Source organism: Prionailurus viverrinus, chromosome A3 (genome assembly GCF_022837055.1).
Source record: "Prionailurus viverrinus isolate Anna chromosome A3, UM_Priviv_1.0, whole genome shotgun sequence".
Lineage (NCBI taxonomy): Eukaryota > Metazoa > Chordata > Mammalia > Carnivora > Felidae > Prionailurus > Prionailurus viverrinus.
In genome coordinates this window covers 64447591-64463869 of record NC_062563.1, presented here as the reverse complement: position 1 = coordinate 64463869, position 16279 = coordinate 64447591, and the positions used below count along the sequence as shown (strand labels likewise).

The 16279-nt window shown below is 37.8% G+C and overlaps 1 protein-coding gene across 3 annotated transcripts in view; it reads right to left on the bottom strand.

The window, feature by feature from the left end:
* The window catches only part of CAMKMT (calmodulin-lysine N-methyltransferase), a 415835-nt gene that overhangs the window by 392740 nt on the left and 6816 nt on the right, over window positions 1-16279 (bottom strand). For all 3 annotated transcript variants that reach the window (XM_047851301.1, XM_047851302.1, XM_047851303.1), the window contains exons 2-3: window positions 6900-7072; window positions 382-446 (exon numbers count right to left, since the gene is read on the bottom strand). In XM_047851301.1, coding sequence (XP_047707257.1) covers window positions 382-446; window positions 6900-7072 — 238 coding nt within the window. The remainder of the gene's footprint in view (window positions 1-381; window positions 447-6899; window positions 7073-16279) is intronic.

Below are 16279 nucleotides of genomic sequence, written 5' to 3'. Positions count from 1 at the left end.
GGAAACGAAAGTACCCAAGATATAGCAAAGAAGAAAGAGACAGCCCATCTGTTGGATTAACTGAGAAGGTCAAAATGGAAACAAGAAAAAGAGACAGTCCAGTGTTCCTTTTGACCTACATTCTGTTATACACACACATGCATGTACGCACACACGCACACACACACTCACACAACTGCAAAGTGTAAAGACACCCTTATCCTACTGAGTAGGTGCATCTTACATGATGCTGATTTTGCAGCAGGAAACAATAAAAGTTTGTATTACACACACACACATATGCACACACATCATAACAATAAACCTTAGTGAGAAAAACACTAATTATAAATTCATTTTAAAACACTAAAAATATTTCCACAAAGGGAACATGCAACTTACAAACATTTCCTGTATTGTCAAAGCTGGTAAGAACATCTTCAACATTCAAAGATCCATTATTATGCCTAGGAAGGAATAAAACATTTTAGTCAATGATTCTGAAATATTAACATTTATTAATGTTTTTAAAAGCTGAGACACTGTATTGTGATGCACCCACTCAACACTAATAAACCCTTCCCTGCTATATTTTCAAAATATTTTCTGCCCACTAGAGGGAGAAGGAAAAGAAGTAACAGAATACATTCCTCAGGATATTTAATGTGATGATATTCTTGATGAGTAATCTACATTTTAAAGTATTAATAAATATTTTTTATCATTTTTGTTTTAGTTATATAAAGATAAGGTATATTATTAAAGAAAACAAAACAAAACCATACCTTTAAGAATCTCAAAAGAGAAATAAACTGTCAACTCCACAACCACACTCAACAATATACAGATTTCCTCCATACCGGCCCAACAAACTCAGAACTTCAGTCACAAAGAACTAACCCACCTTCAGATCTGCACGATCTACCTACAGAAAGTTCTAAATGTCAGGGGGCCAATAGTTTCATATCTTTTGCCCACTAACCTTAATTCCACTCCCTTTTAATTCTAATCTCTCTTCACTTGGCAACCCCTGAAATATCTAATTTGATTGCTGATATTTCATTAATACTTACAAAAGATACTCTTCTTCATATACAAACATATACAAATGGGCCTTATTGTCAACAGGTCACAGAGTTTGAGACACTTTTCCAGGGGTGATTAAACACAAAAAATTGTTGCTAATGCGTCCACAATCTTCCATATTCTCCCCTATATAAGCGGAGTTCATTTACAGCTGTAGTTCTCTAGGATGTTGTAACAGTTCATAAGCAGTTAATTACAATTTACTTCATCAACACCACTTTGTCATTAAACTTATCATATCTGACATATATTGTTACCAACTGAACTGTATCTCCAAATTTCACATGTTGAAGCCCTAACCCCTGGTACCTCAGCATAAAAGCGTATTTGGAGAAACGGCCTTATTTAAATAGGTGATTAAGTCAAAATGGGGTCATTAGGGTAGGCCTTCATCCAATATGACTGCTGTCCTTACGAGGAAAGGAGACTGGGAAAACAGAGCATGCGCACAGAGGAGCAACCGTGTGAAGAGGCAGCAAGAGGGCAGCTACTTGCAAGTCAAGGAGAGGGGCCTCAGAGGAAACCAAACCTGCAACACCTTCCTCTCAGACTTCTAGACCTAAAACTGTAAAAAACAAATTTGTTGTATAAGCCATCCAGTCTGTGGCATTGTTTTTGGGAGCCCTAGCAAACTAGTACATCTAGTAAGAAAATACACGTAAACTGTACTAGCCTTTGCAGAAGAACTTCTTATTTCTGTCATACAGACCCAGTTCTTGGACAGAGTGACTGAGATTGGAAGAAGTTATGTGCAATCATCAAGGCCAAATAAGCATTGGGCTCAGAAGTATCATAATCTAAGAAGACAAAGCTACCAAAGTGTTACCAATAACACAGTGATTCTGTACCTTCTCTGTATACGTGATTCTAGGTAGAGATGAGGTTATACGCCCTAACATGGAAAACTACAGTATACATGTAAGAAAAAGAAAGAAAAAGGTCAAAGTATTTAATACCTAAAATGCAAGATGAGGCTCTAAAAGTGATCAGCAACATGGCACAGAACTCAAAAAAGTTTTTCTTAAATAGAAAAGCAATCTACGGTTCCTTCAAGAAAAACAATGCTCATAATCCTATCATGCAGAGACAACCACTATTCATATTTTGGTATAGAATTTTATTCCATGCTCATACTTTCATTAAATAACTAAGAGCATATTTCTCCTGTTTTGAAATTTGTGTTTTAAGATATTATAAAACAGTTTCCTACATCACTAAGTATTCTCTGGCAACATGAATTTAATGGCTGCCAAGCAGTTCAGTGAATGATTGTTGGCACCCTAATTTACCGAACCAACACTTTATTTGTTGTATGTTTAGTCTGTGCCCAGTGTTATGCTGTTATGCATATTGTTACAATGAGCACCCTTGCAGAAACATCACTGAGCCCATTTCTCATTTTCCTGAGGATAAATCCCTAAAAGTTTCTCAATTCAGGATGGATATATATTTGAAATTAAATATATATTTTGAAAAATGTTAAATATTTCTAAAAAAAAAACCAGAAACTGGGATAATTGAAGTGAAATTCATGTTTAAAAATTAAAAAGCATTATTCAAAACAAAAAGTGTGATTTGGCAAAATTATCACTGAAGCAGAACTTGTCTAGTCTTAAAAATGTTAACTATGGAAGCCAAAAAAAACAGAGTGTAGCCTATGACATTTTTAAATGGGGTAGGAAGTGGTTGGATGACTTAGTCGGTTAAGTGTCTGACTTCAGCTCAGGTCATGATCTCGCGGTTTGTGGTTTGAGCCCCATGTTGGCTCTGTGCTGACAGCTCAGAGCCTGGCGCCTGCTTCGGACTCTGTGTGTCTCTCTCTCTGCCCTTTCCTACCCCCTCAAAAATAAACATTTAAAAAATAAAATAAAATGGGGTAAGAAGTAGGGAAAGTGTAAAACTGACTCTATCCCTCTAAATAACTTACAAAAATGAAAATCGCTTATCTATGAAGTCTAGACATCCTAAAAGAAGGCATCTCATGAAAGAATAATGTCAGCAATCACTGTTTTCAACAGCGTAAGAATTAGTGCTAACTATAGGAAAACTCTCACGAACATAATGCGGTAAAGATTCAGTTCGATTATTTCAAGTTCCCTATCACTTGTCCCAACTTCATGGACAGCTTTTTCTTAACAGAGTCGTCTACTTTATTAATGTGTCAACTGTATAACATCTTGTCTAACCCTAATCTTTCAACAGTTTACCTAGGTCCTGCCTGGACAATGTGGTTAGATAAAAATACTTATAAGGAAGGGACCCCAAAACTTCAATCTTAGCATTACACTAGCAATTAATGTTACTGAAAAATGACATTTTTTTTTTTGCCAACATATCAAGGTATAAAAAGTTCACTCTATCTTTCTCCTAAACTCCAAAGCTTTAACTTCTTTCCCAAACCCTTAACACCAATAGCCATTGTAAATGTTCTCATCACAAAAAAGAAATAGTAGCTATGTGACATGACAGTGGTATTAGCTAATGCTATGGTGATCATCATTTGACAATATGTAAGTGTATCAAATCGACACATTGTACACCTTAAATTTACATACTGTTATATATCAATTATCTCTCAATAAAGCTGGGGGGGAAATTACCCATAGTCAGTCTCTTTTTTTTTAATTTTTTTTTTTACGTTTATTTATTTTTGAGACAGAACATGAACGGGGGAGGGGCAGAGAGAGAGGGAGACACAGAATCGGAAGCAGGCTCCAGGCTCTGAGCCATCAGCCCAGAGCCCGACGCGGGGCTCGAACTCACGGACCGCGAGATCGTGACCTAAGCCGAAGTCGGACGCTCAACCGACTGAGCCACCCAGGCACCCCCATAGTCAGTCTCTTCTAAAAGCCAACCCATTTTTTCATCAAGCACTTTAAGCTAACCTATAATTGATGATTTTTGAGTTTCTCCCACGAATGGCCTATGGAGTAAGTAGACTAAGGAACAAGTCACTGGGGCAGATTATTATTTGAAAAGGAGGGAAACATGTGAGTTCGAGCCCCGCATCGGGCTCTGTGCTGACAGCTCAGAGCCTGAAGCCTGTTTGGAATTCTGTGTCTCCCCCTGTTTCTGCTCTTCCCCTGCTCATGTTCTGTCTCTCCTTCAAAAATAAATTTTTAAAAAACATTAAAAAAATAAGATAAAATAATTCATCACTTCTTGTAAATCATTCCATTGTGTTGATTTAACAAACTTTAAAAAATGTACGTGAAAGTAATGGTACGTCATTCCAAAACTACCTTCTAAACCACTGCTTTTAGCTACTGCAAGTAATTTTTTTTTTAACTCTAGAATGCTCACAATTCAAACAATACTGAAGACAATAAAGGTAGCTAAAGAAATGTAACGGAAGCAGGTTGAGAAAACAGCGGATACAAGATGTTAAAGGAACAAAAACGGGGGTCCATCCATGTTGGGCAACTAACAGAAAACAAGAAGTGGTAAGAGAAATCAACATGAACAAAGTGGACAATGGAATGGAATGAACTATTCTTGGCAGAAATCCTCCCCTCCCTAAGCAACTGCAGTAATTTCAGCGATTTTCTATATGGTAACAGAATTATAGAGTAAGAAATAGAACGCTCAGAATAATCAATGAGGAAATTAGTTTATCTGGGCCTCAATCCCTTCATCTGTAAAATGAATAAGTGGATACATGATTGCCTCACGAGAGGCAGCATGTGCAGAAGTTAAAAGTGCAGACTGTAGCTGTCATTACATAAAATGTTACCAATGGAGATAGCTAGATGAAGGGTATGTGAACTCCTTGTACTATTTTTGCAACTTCCTGAATGTCTGTAATTACTTCGAAATAAAAGTTTTTAAAAGTACAGGCTGTGGAACCAGACCACTGGGGTTTGAATACAGACGCGATCACTGGCAGTGTGACCTCAATCAAGTCATTTAACCTCTCTGGGTTTCACTTTCCTCATCTGTAAAATGAGGATAATAACAGTACTTACCTCAAAAGGTGTCGCGTGGATTAAATAAGCTAATACATGTAAACCACTCACGACAGTGCTTGTGACATAGTAGTCACTCAGCAGTCAGCCATCATTAATGTGGTTGTGATCTTTTTAAAATTATTCTAAGATTGTGTTCAGCTCTAGAATAGGTGCACGCTATTGTTACCTTTGTATTACTAATGTGGAGAGAAAAGAACTAGTGTGAAAAAAGAGAAAAAAATCTTGGTAGCCATCGCAGCCAATGTTCTAGCTCGGTCACCTGTCTTCTCTCCATAAATTAGGATTCAATGTCGTATTTATATAGACAGACTTGCATTTATTTATTTATTTTATTTATCTTAAAAATGGATATATCACAAGGAACCATGCCACCGGAAAGGAGTCTCAGTTTACATTGGAGCCTGGGTTCCTGCCACACCAGAGTCATCTCCAGCAGGTGGAGAACCATGCCCTATTTTGAAAACTCGCACGAACCGGAAGATTTCCCATTCTCTCTAGCTAACCCTTACCAGGACTTGGAAGATGTCAGGAAATCGTTCATGGTACATACTACACTTACTGCGTCTGGTCTACCAGCAGATGGAGAAGTTAAGTTTTAGAACTTTATACCTGAAGACCCCTATGGGATCACTGTTCTTCCTTCTCTTTAATTTCCTTACAGATGCTATCTTCCAATTGTGTAATCATCTTCATTCCTACTTTGCAGAGTTACCGGAAGGATTACAAGAATCAGAATACAACAAAGCACCTCGCTTGGCACCTGGCACACGGTAAACATTCCATGCATTTTCCTTCCCTTCCGGAACAGGAACTAAACTAATTATCTCCATCTGAACACGGGGCAGTTGAGGTATTCTAATTAGAATCTCATAATGAATATCCAGGCAAGCTCACAAATCCCTAGGTTTTTATCTTCTTTTTGGAGTTTGCAACAAAGCAGTATTGTGAAACCAGATCCTAATGGTTCTTCCCTGCCCACCCTCGTCAATTTTTATCCAGATCCCAAATTTTCAGCTATTATGATGTCTTTTAAAGCTTAGATATTTTAAACTAAAATGGTTCGAGAAACATATACTATAAATAGACACCCTTTGTGAAAACTTTTTTTCTGAAAATTATTCCTCGCCTCACCTAAACCTTATTCAGTCACATTCCACTTAAAATGTTTTTTGCTCTTCTTACAGTTACTGTAAATGTGCTCCTCCCTCCCTTTCAAGATGTGAAATCTTGTCAAAAAAGGCAGATTTTATAAAATCAAACACCTACAGTAATATTGCAACACGCTAGACTGTAACTGTGAGAGAAAATTAATTCGGTAAAAATGGTATCTTGTTACTTCAGTGTGCAACTCTTCTGTCTCTTTTAAAACGATTTTTAAAGCCAGAACAGTCTGTGTGCTTCTCACAGTCTCCGTGTTTTCAGCTGGATTTTCTCCTCCTATTCTTAAGATTCCATTCTGAAAGCGACAAAATATGAATGGGAAAAATACCAAAGCTTGATTTTTCAGATAACTACTCCTTGAAGAGTAGTTTAGAAAATTCTGTTTCCACTTTCAGCCTCAAAAAGAACTTGGCTTTCTGTCATAATCAAATGCTATGAGAGAATGGTTAAATGAACCTTTTGATTTGCAAGCCACTTTATCCTCAAATGCCACTACATTCCTGAGACTTTTTTTCCCTCAGTTCTGAGGATACAACAAAACCCAGTTAAAGCAGCAGGATTTCCTAATACAATGCTGCAAAACCGAAGTTCTGATCAAGATTACCTGCAAACTCAACAGAATGCATAATGAGATTCTCATTAGACTGCTTTTCTTCTACAAGAGAAAAATACTTTTAAAAATATCTTAACCAGAATGATGTTCACCTTAAAGAAATGCTGTACTCAGGATAGAAGACACTTGTATATTGGATCCATGCACCGACGTCCTCTTCGGTTGTCCTTTTTTGGGCTTCTGTTACTGAAAACAGATTAAATGATTCGAATCTTCTCACAGATACGTGTCGCAGACAGTCATCCAGGTGTTTTTGCTTCAGAACCTTTGAAATAAAACCAAATATTGTGCTCATATTATATAAACACAAGTGTTCAAAGTTTAAGTGGGAAGGGGAGTTTCATTTCCAATAAAGTCAGATTAGATAATGGAGACCAAACTCTTACTGGAGACGACTAGAGAAGATGGGCAAAATATCTTAAAACATTATTTGATGGTATCAGAGAACAAAGAAGATAGTGAAGATTTACCAGTCTCAACTCAGAAAGGAAATAAATCTAGAGAGGTGAGCCTGGCTTTGCAATCACTTTCCTTGGGGGGAACACAGGTCCAATTTCAAAAGAAAGAGTTAAGAAGATAAGCAGCACCTTTTGCAGCCTGTAGAGTTAGGGGGTAAAGGTTGATTTTCAAAGCTACCTAGGCAGAGGCAGGTATGTTATTCCAAGCCTGTCTCGTGTGTGTGTGTGTGTGTGTGTGTGTGTGTGTGTGTGTGTGTCGGTTTTAAGATAAATCAAATGAGTAATTTTGTTGGGGACATTGAAATGTGGGTTTTTAACTATGGGAGAACCAAATATAGCTGTAAGCCTAATGATGTTAAGCAAAAACCCTATAGCTCTGAATCTGAATAAAATATAATAGAAACAAATGATGTATTTATTAAAACATTTTTTAAAATGTATATGTTTCTTACATCAGACCTCTTAAAAGTTCTAAAACAGGGGCTCCTGGGTGGCTCAGTTGGTTAAGCATCTGACTCTTGATCTCAGCTCAGATCATGATTTCATGGTCCATACGTTCGAGCCCCATGTTAGGCTCTGTGCTGACCGCATGGAGCCTGCTTGGGATTCTCTCTCCCTCTTTGCCCCTCTCCTGCATGCGTACTCTCTTTCTCGTTCTCAAATTAATTAAAAACAAAAAAGTTCTAGAAACAATGACCAAACTAGAAGCAATGAACACATTTAATGCCCACATTGCTGTCTCTAAATATCATTTTCTACTAAAACAAAGTAAGGTCCCTTGGAGAAACGGCACAAATTGTACAAATGCACCTGGAATGTCCTGCATATAAGAAAAAAAGAAAGCCATAAAAAATTAAGGGTTATATCAAAAAGGCTCCAGAGCCTATTTGAATAGGGTCCATTGGCCAAAGATGGAACAGTATGAGCATTAAGAAAGGTAATAAATGTAATAGAATCAAAACATACAAGCTCATTGGGGTATTTTCTTAAAAAAAATGATCACTAAAGGATGCTAGAGAATGAACTTATTTTGAAAACAAGTAAACAAAGAGAAAGAATCAAGTATCTGTCTGTCTTTCCTATATGAACTGTAACTGAGAATATCCAAGTAGAAGGGGAAATTTCTCCTTATAGCAGTATTCCAGGGAATAAATGAAGAAGGAATGATGCAATTAAAATATCACCATTTTTCAACCTCTCCATGAATTCATGAACCTAGAAAATCATCATCAAGAAGAAAAATAACCAGACACGACTATGATTACTGATGAAAGCACACTCTACCATCATTTGACCAACCAAACCAAACAAAAACCGTTAAATCTGAATCTGATCAGGTCTCTATACCTACGAAATAGGAACTTACAGGAACTAGGAATACAGGAACACATTAAACATCATCATCAAGTACAATGAGCAAAGTTCAAATTATGGAGAACTCCTAAGAGACAAGAAACTCAGTTTCTTCAATAAATAAATGGCAAGAGTTGAAAGACATACCTGCAGAAGAAACATTTAGATTAAAAATACTTATAAAATGGGGCACCCAGCTGGCTCAGTCAGAAGAACGTGCAACTCTTGATCGCCGGGTCATGAGTTCAAGCCTGACGCTGGGTGTAGAGATTACTTAAATAAAAATTTTATGGGGCACCTGGGTGGCTCCATCTGCTAAGCATCTGACTTCAGCTCAGGTCATGATCTCACAGCTCGTGAGTTCAGGCCCTACATCAGGCTTGTGCTGACAACTCAGAGCCCGGAGCCTGCTTCAGATTCTGTGTCTCTGGCTCCCTCTGCCCCTTCTCCACTCATGCTCGATCGCTCTCTCTCTCTCTCTCAAAACTAAATAAACATTAAAAAACAAAAATTTTTAAAATTTTTAAAATAAAAACTTTATAAGAAAAAAAGACTTATAAAACATCAAATAATAAAAAAGTTTAGATCTTATTTGAATCATGCTTCAAAATAATCAAATTGCAAACAAAATCTAGAGACAATGGGGAAAATCTGGAAACTGACCAGCTATTTATTTCATGACATCAAGAAATTACTCTGGGTGTGGTATGGTATTTTAGTTATTTAAAAAAATTTTTATTAATGTTTATTTTGAGAGAGAGAGAGACAGAGCACTACCAGGAGAGGGGCAGAGGGAGACACAGAATCCAAAGCAGGGGAGGGGCAGAGAAAGAAGGAGACACAGAATCCAAAGCAGGCTCCAGGCTCCAAGCTGTCAGTACAGTGCCCGAGGAGGGGCTCGAACTCACGAATCATGAGATCATGACCTAAACAGAAGTCGGATGCCTAACCGACTAAGCCACCTAGGCGCCCCATGTTTTAGCTATTTTTTTAATGTCATCTTGTATAGGTACATACTGAAATATCTATAGGAAAAAATGATATATCTGAGATTCATTTCAGAAATTTTTTTTAAAAGTTTTTTGACATTTATTTTTGAGAGAGAGACAGACAGACAGAGTGCGAGTGGGGCAGGGACAGAGAGAGGGAGACACAGAATCCAAACAGGCTCCAGGATCTGTGAGTTGTCAGCACAGAGCCGGACACAGGGCTTGAACCCACGATGCAGGGCTTGAACCCACAAACGGTGAGATCATGACCTGAGCCAAAGTCGGGCACTCAATCAACTGAGCCACCCAGGTACCTCAAGATTCATTTCGAAATAATCTGAGGTTGGGGTATAAAGAAAAGAGATATAAAATACGGTTGGTCAGGAGTTAAAAATTGTTGAAGTTGGGGCACCTGGGTAGCTCAGACAGTTGAGCATCGGACTCTTGATTTTGGTTCAGGTCATGATTTCAGTTTGTGAGATTGAGCCCCATATGGGGTTCTGTGCTGACAGTGCAGAGCTTGCTTAGGATTCTCTTTCTTTCTGCCCCTCCCCTGTTCATGTGCTCTGTTTCTCTCTCTCTCTCTCTCTCTCAAAATAAATAAATAAACTTTTCAAAAAATTGTTGAAGTTTATGGATATCTGAGTGAGGATTATCCTGTTATCTCCAGTTTTGTATATGTTTGAAATTTCCCATAGTAGAAAGCTTTTTTAAAGATATAAAACATCCAGGGGTGCCTGGGAGGCTTAGTCGGTTGAGCGTCCGACTTCAGCTCAAGTCATGATCTCACAGTTGGTAGCCTCAAACCCCTCATTGGGCTCTGTGCTGACAGCTCCAAGCCCGGAGCCTGCTTCAGATTCTGTGTCTCCCTCTCTCTGTCCCTCCCCCTGCTCATGCACACACTGTCTCTCTCTCCCTCAAAAAATAAACATTAAAAAAAGATATAAAAAATCCTAATAGTCATAAACAAGTGAAAAATAACTAAAAAGATACCTAAAACATCAAATATATTTGGAAAGAAAGCAATATAAATTGCTTTCTAAATAAAATTGAAAAACTGGTTTCTAAATATCTTATGAACCAAAAAAAAAAAAAGAAAAAGAAAACTCAATGGAAATTTGAAAGTATTTTGAACATAATAATAATACATTTCAAACCACATGAAATGCGGATAAATTCACGCTAAGAGGAAAATTTGTGGAAAAGCTAAAAATCAGTAAGCTAAATATCCACTGCAAAAATTACAAAAAGAACAAGTTAAGTTCCCTAGTCAAAATTAATAAAGTAGAAGACAAAAATATAGATAGAAAGATTAAAACACCACAAGCCAGTTCTTTGAAGAGATTAATAAAACTGACAAATCCTTGATGACACTAATAAGAAAAACGAGAGAAAATATAAATATCAATGTGACATAGAGAGATCACTATAGATCCAGCAGGCATTAAAAAAAAACTAAAAATTTAGATGAACAGACAAAGTCCTAGAAGAATACAACTACTAAAACTGACACAAGAAGAAGTAAAGAACGGTCCTAAACTATTTTTTAAAATGCGATGCATAAATAAAAGTCCTACCAAAGAAAACTCCAGGCCCAGATTGCTCACCAGCAAATCTGGTCTAAGACAACCCAATGTCTAAGTAAGAATCAATGCTTATCTGAAATACGGCCTTTTGTAGAAACGTGGATGGAACTGGAGAGCGTTATGCTAAGTGAAATAAGCTATACAGTGAAAGATACAATATGTTTTCACTCATGTGGATCCTGAGAAACTTAACAGAAGACCATGGGGGAGGGGAAGGGAAAAAAATAAAAGTTAGAGAGGGAGGGAGCCAAACCATAAAAGACTCTTAACTAGAATAAACTGAGGGTTGATGGGGGGTGGGAGGGAGGGGAAAGTGGGTGATAAGCATTGAGGAGGGCACCTGTTGGGATGAGCACTGGGTGTTGTATGGAAACCAATTTGACAATAAATTTCATATTAAAAAAAAAAAAGAATCAATGCTTATCTTACCACACTCTTCACTAAATCTTCAAATAACCCTATGGGGTAGATACTTGTTATATGAGACAGGAAACAAGGGGATGTTAATTTACTCAAAGTCAGAAAGCTAGGAAAAAGCAAATCCAGACCGACTACAGAGCCTAAACTCTTAACATTTCTGCTTGTGGAGAATATGGTAGACATCAATCATCCATTCCAACCTCCTTCTAAGGTACCTACCGATATTATAAAGCTAGAAAGCTAGAAGTCACGTTTCCCAGAGTCCCTACCAACCAAAGTTTCAGATGTGATCTTGTTAGCTAATAAGATGCACTAACGTGTGCTCTGAAAGAGGAATAGACGTGGTAATTACATTTCTGTGATTTTCACCAGTAGAACAGTTGTAAAGACTTTTGGCTCTTCTGTAGCATCTTCAGCAGAGGTCCAGTGTTCCCTCCCTAATTTAACGGGAAGTGAGAAGAGGCACAAGGGGCATCACCTCTGCTGGGAGAGATCTAGTAGGCAAAATGTGCTTCCAGAGTCTGTAGTTCTGGCAGCAGCTTCCTCATCACCAGAGACAATAGATAAAATAGTGTAATGCTGGAGACAGATCAGATTCTTCATTTTGGTAGAGGTGACATTTCTGTTGGCAGGTCAGCTTTGCATTGTTCTGGGACTTTGTGTTGTTCTGGGACTCATTCTTGGCCTGCTCCTCTGGTACGTCCAAAGAGTAAGTACTTAATCCACTATATTAAATCACTTCCTGCTAAAGACAGCTAGAGTTGTTTCTCTTACCTAAAGAGGAACTCTGACTCTAATGATGCCATAATTCTTATATGCAAAAGAGCAAACCAAGGTCAGCACCAAGCCAGAGAACACATCAGTATGAACATATCTTTACTTTTTTTTTTAATTTTAGTTAATTTATTTTTTTAAGTAGGCTTCACACCCAGCACCGAGCCCAATGCAGGGCTTGAACTCACAACCCTGAGATCAAGACCCTGAGATCAAGACCTGAGCTGAGATCAAGAGTCAGACGCTTAACCAACTGAGCCACCCAGGTGCAGTTTTATCTTTTATCAAGATAAAATCTTGAGGGATATCTGTTTAAAATTTATACACTATGTATAAGATTTAGAAGGTTGGGTTTTTTAATGGAGGATCAGAAAAGGTTGTCTCTCTTTGATTTGGTTGAAGGTTTCTTTTTTTTTTTTAAAGAATGAATTATTTAAAAGTCTTTACCAAAAACAGGGCCTTATTACTATGTCAACCATGGTTATCAGGAAGAAAAACCACCCAACAGAGCTAACTCTTAAGACAAAAACAAAGTAATTAAACTTTTAAAAATGTAAAATGTAGATATAAATTGTCGTAGATTTTGTCCATCTAATGTCCAAAAAGCAAACACCTTTTTTTTTTTAATGTTTATTTATTTTTGAGACAGAGAGAGACAGAGCATGAACGGGGGAGGGTCAGAGAGAGAGGGAGACACAGAATCGGAAGCAGGCTCCAGGCTCTGAGCTGTCAGCACAGAGCCCGACGCAGGGTTCGAACTCACGGACCATGAGCTCATGACCTGAGCTGAAGTCGGACGCTTAACCGACTGAGCCACCCAGGCGCCCCTCAAACACCTTTTTATATTAATTATGTTGTCAAGATTACAGCACCACATGTCTGATGTCAAGATTACACCACCACAAAGCACTAAGGCAAAAAACCAAGTTGCCACAGGTATAATATTAGAAGGGGCTTTTACAGTTTAAATAAATCCCATGATCTACAATATGAACAAGCTGATACCCAATGGAAGTAACAGGCAATACATTTAGGGTAAAAACAACACTTCTTTATATAATCTATATTCAGTAAAGGTAATTACAATAGGAAATCAAGTCCAATTACTTTTGACATTTCTTTTTAGTTTGAAGATTCAGTTACTTAAAAATAATTTTTTTAATGTTTATTTTGAGAGAGAGGGAGAGACAAAGAGACAAGCACAAGCAAGGAAAGAGAAGAGAGAGAGGAGGCAGAATCCAAAGCAGGCTCCGGGCTCTAAGCTGTCAGCACAGAGCCAGACGCGGGGCTCAAACCCACAAACCATGAGATCATGACCTGAGCCAAAGTCAGACACTCAACCCACTGAGCCACCCAGGCGTCCCTGAAGATTCAGTTATTTTAATGTCACCAATAATACTTGCAGCTTTGTGAGCTGACAGGATACTTGAATCTCCCATCGAGGTATAATCTTATCAACTACCATTTTTAGAATATTACCTTCAAAGCTCCTAGGTACCTAATTAAATAAAATCCAGATTGCATTATCTAGGTGAAGGAAAATGCTCAAAGTCAAGACATTGTCTAATTCCTCTAAATCAATGAGTTCTTTAATCAAGGATACGTTATACCAAATAAGTTCATGTCAAAATATCAAATATCCGAAGGGGTAAAAAAAATGCATGGACTGCTGGACCCATCAGGTAAAAAATGTATGCAACTAAACACAATGAAAGTCTAAAACCCATTTAATTTACCTGAAGTATTTGTTTACTCCAGAACTAAAATACACTGAACATAACTATGTAGGAACCCTACTAACCAATACTCTAAAAGTAATGTCACTCAGAAAATGAGCAAGGGTTTTGCAGTAGGAGAGCCTCTCCCTCAATAGTTGAGTGCAAGCACATTTATTATCCTTTGAGCTCAGTCTTTTCCCCTGTAAGACAGGAATAGTAATGCTTACTTTGCAGCTTCTAATACAATGCCTGATATACGGTAACTGTGGACTGACTACAAGACTTGTGTGAAAATTAATTAAAATAATATACGCTATCTGGAAAACGTCTGGCTTAGAGCAGGTACTCAGTACATAGTTAACTAACTTCTGGTTAAACGAAGCAGACCGAACACACACACAGTTATATCCTATCCCTTCCAAAACTCCCCAGAATACCAGTTAAAGAGTAAAACTAGCAAAAATACAAAAGGACAAAGAGACCTGGAGGAGACATGATGAATGGAGACTTATTCGACACGTTGCCAAAATCTAAGTGCTGACAAAGGGAAAGCCAAGAAACAGCAAAGTTCTACCACACACTCAGGAAAGACTCGGTCACTGGGGGCACTAATGGCAATGAGGATACAGAAGTAAGACTAAACACAGAAACAGTGGTTGAAAATATTTTTAAGAAGTTACTAGATCCCCTGATTCCATCAGCAATGCCAGGCAACTACCTTTCTCTCCCACAGTGGCACTCTGAATTCTCTAAATTTCTAGAGAAAGGGTATCATAAAATTATGGTCGTAAACATCAAGCAGAGCTTAGAATGGTGTAAGATGCTCTTCATTCTGATGAACATCCCTTTCCCTCACTTACCTTCTAGATCACAGGCAGTCAGTCTTATATCAGCCAGAGAAGAGATTGCAAGATTCCTTTTGGGGGGCTATGGGCCAAGAGAAAAGACCTGTAGATACTGACATCTGGGATCTCCCAACAAAATGGCCAATTACTGCAGAAATCACCCTATGGTAAAGACTTACTAATTCAATCAAGACGGTCTGAAACCAGAAGGGTGCTTAATTCTGGGGCCCCAAAGGGATAATAGTTCTCTTTTGAGAGTTAGGGAGCCCCCAAAAGAATGAAGCAAGAGAGTACAAAACAGAAATAAATAGGCTCAGTCAGTTAAGCGTCCAACTCTTGATTTTGGCTCAGGTCATGATCTCACAATTGTGAGATCTTTTTCATAAAAATATCCTTTTAATAAAAGGTGCCCAATTCCCACAACTTCTAGGACAATAATTTATGTCACAACTGTTACCAAAAGGACTTGAAGTGGCTTAGAAAAATACAATACCACAGGATGCCATTCATTAAAGATGCGCGAGGGGAATGAAAAATAAGGAAATAAGGGCAGGGATAAAAAACAAAGATAGAAGTAACGGTGACACAAAAGTACATTCCATGAAGAGTAAACACTTGATACGGGAGATCAACAAAGAGCACACACTAAGTGCTGGAACTATAGGATTGGAACCACATGTGTCCAATGTCAATGCTCCCTTTCCACTGTGCCAACAAATTGCTTAAATATTCCTTAGTTCCACAATAATGCTTAAAGTGACTTCAAAACAGTAAGATATTTTCCTTATTCCACTCACCAGATTCAGTAATTTCAGCACTAAATAACTTGAGAACAAGTAATTATATGACAATAGAAAATCTGAGGGGTTAGAAAGCATCTCAGAACTAAGTTCAGAGGAAGAAGGTTAAAAACCTTATAAATAAAACTTGGGGTCTGACCAAGGACCATGAGGTCAAGAGAGAAACTGGAGAAAGCAGCTTCCAAAAATGGAACTGTTTCTGTGAGTGTTATGTGTAAGAGATGAATCATTTAGATTTAGATTTACATTTAGAGTTGTATCACGAAATTCTATTCCTGAAACCAATATTACACTATGTTAACTAATTAGAATTTAAATAAAAATTTGAAAATAAACAAATACATACATACATATGTACATACATACATACATACATACATAAAAGTAACATAAAGAAAAGACAGGTGATGGGGCACCTGGGTGGCTCAATCAGTTACACATCTGACCTTTGGCTCAGGTCATGATTTCACAGGTCGTGAGTCTGAGCCCCATGTCGGACTCTGTGCTGACAGCTCAGAGCCTGGAGTCG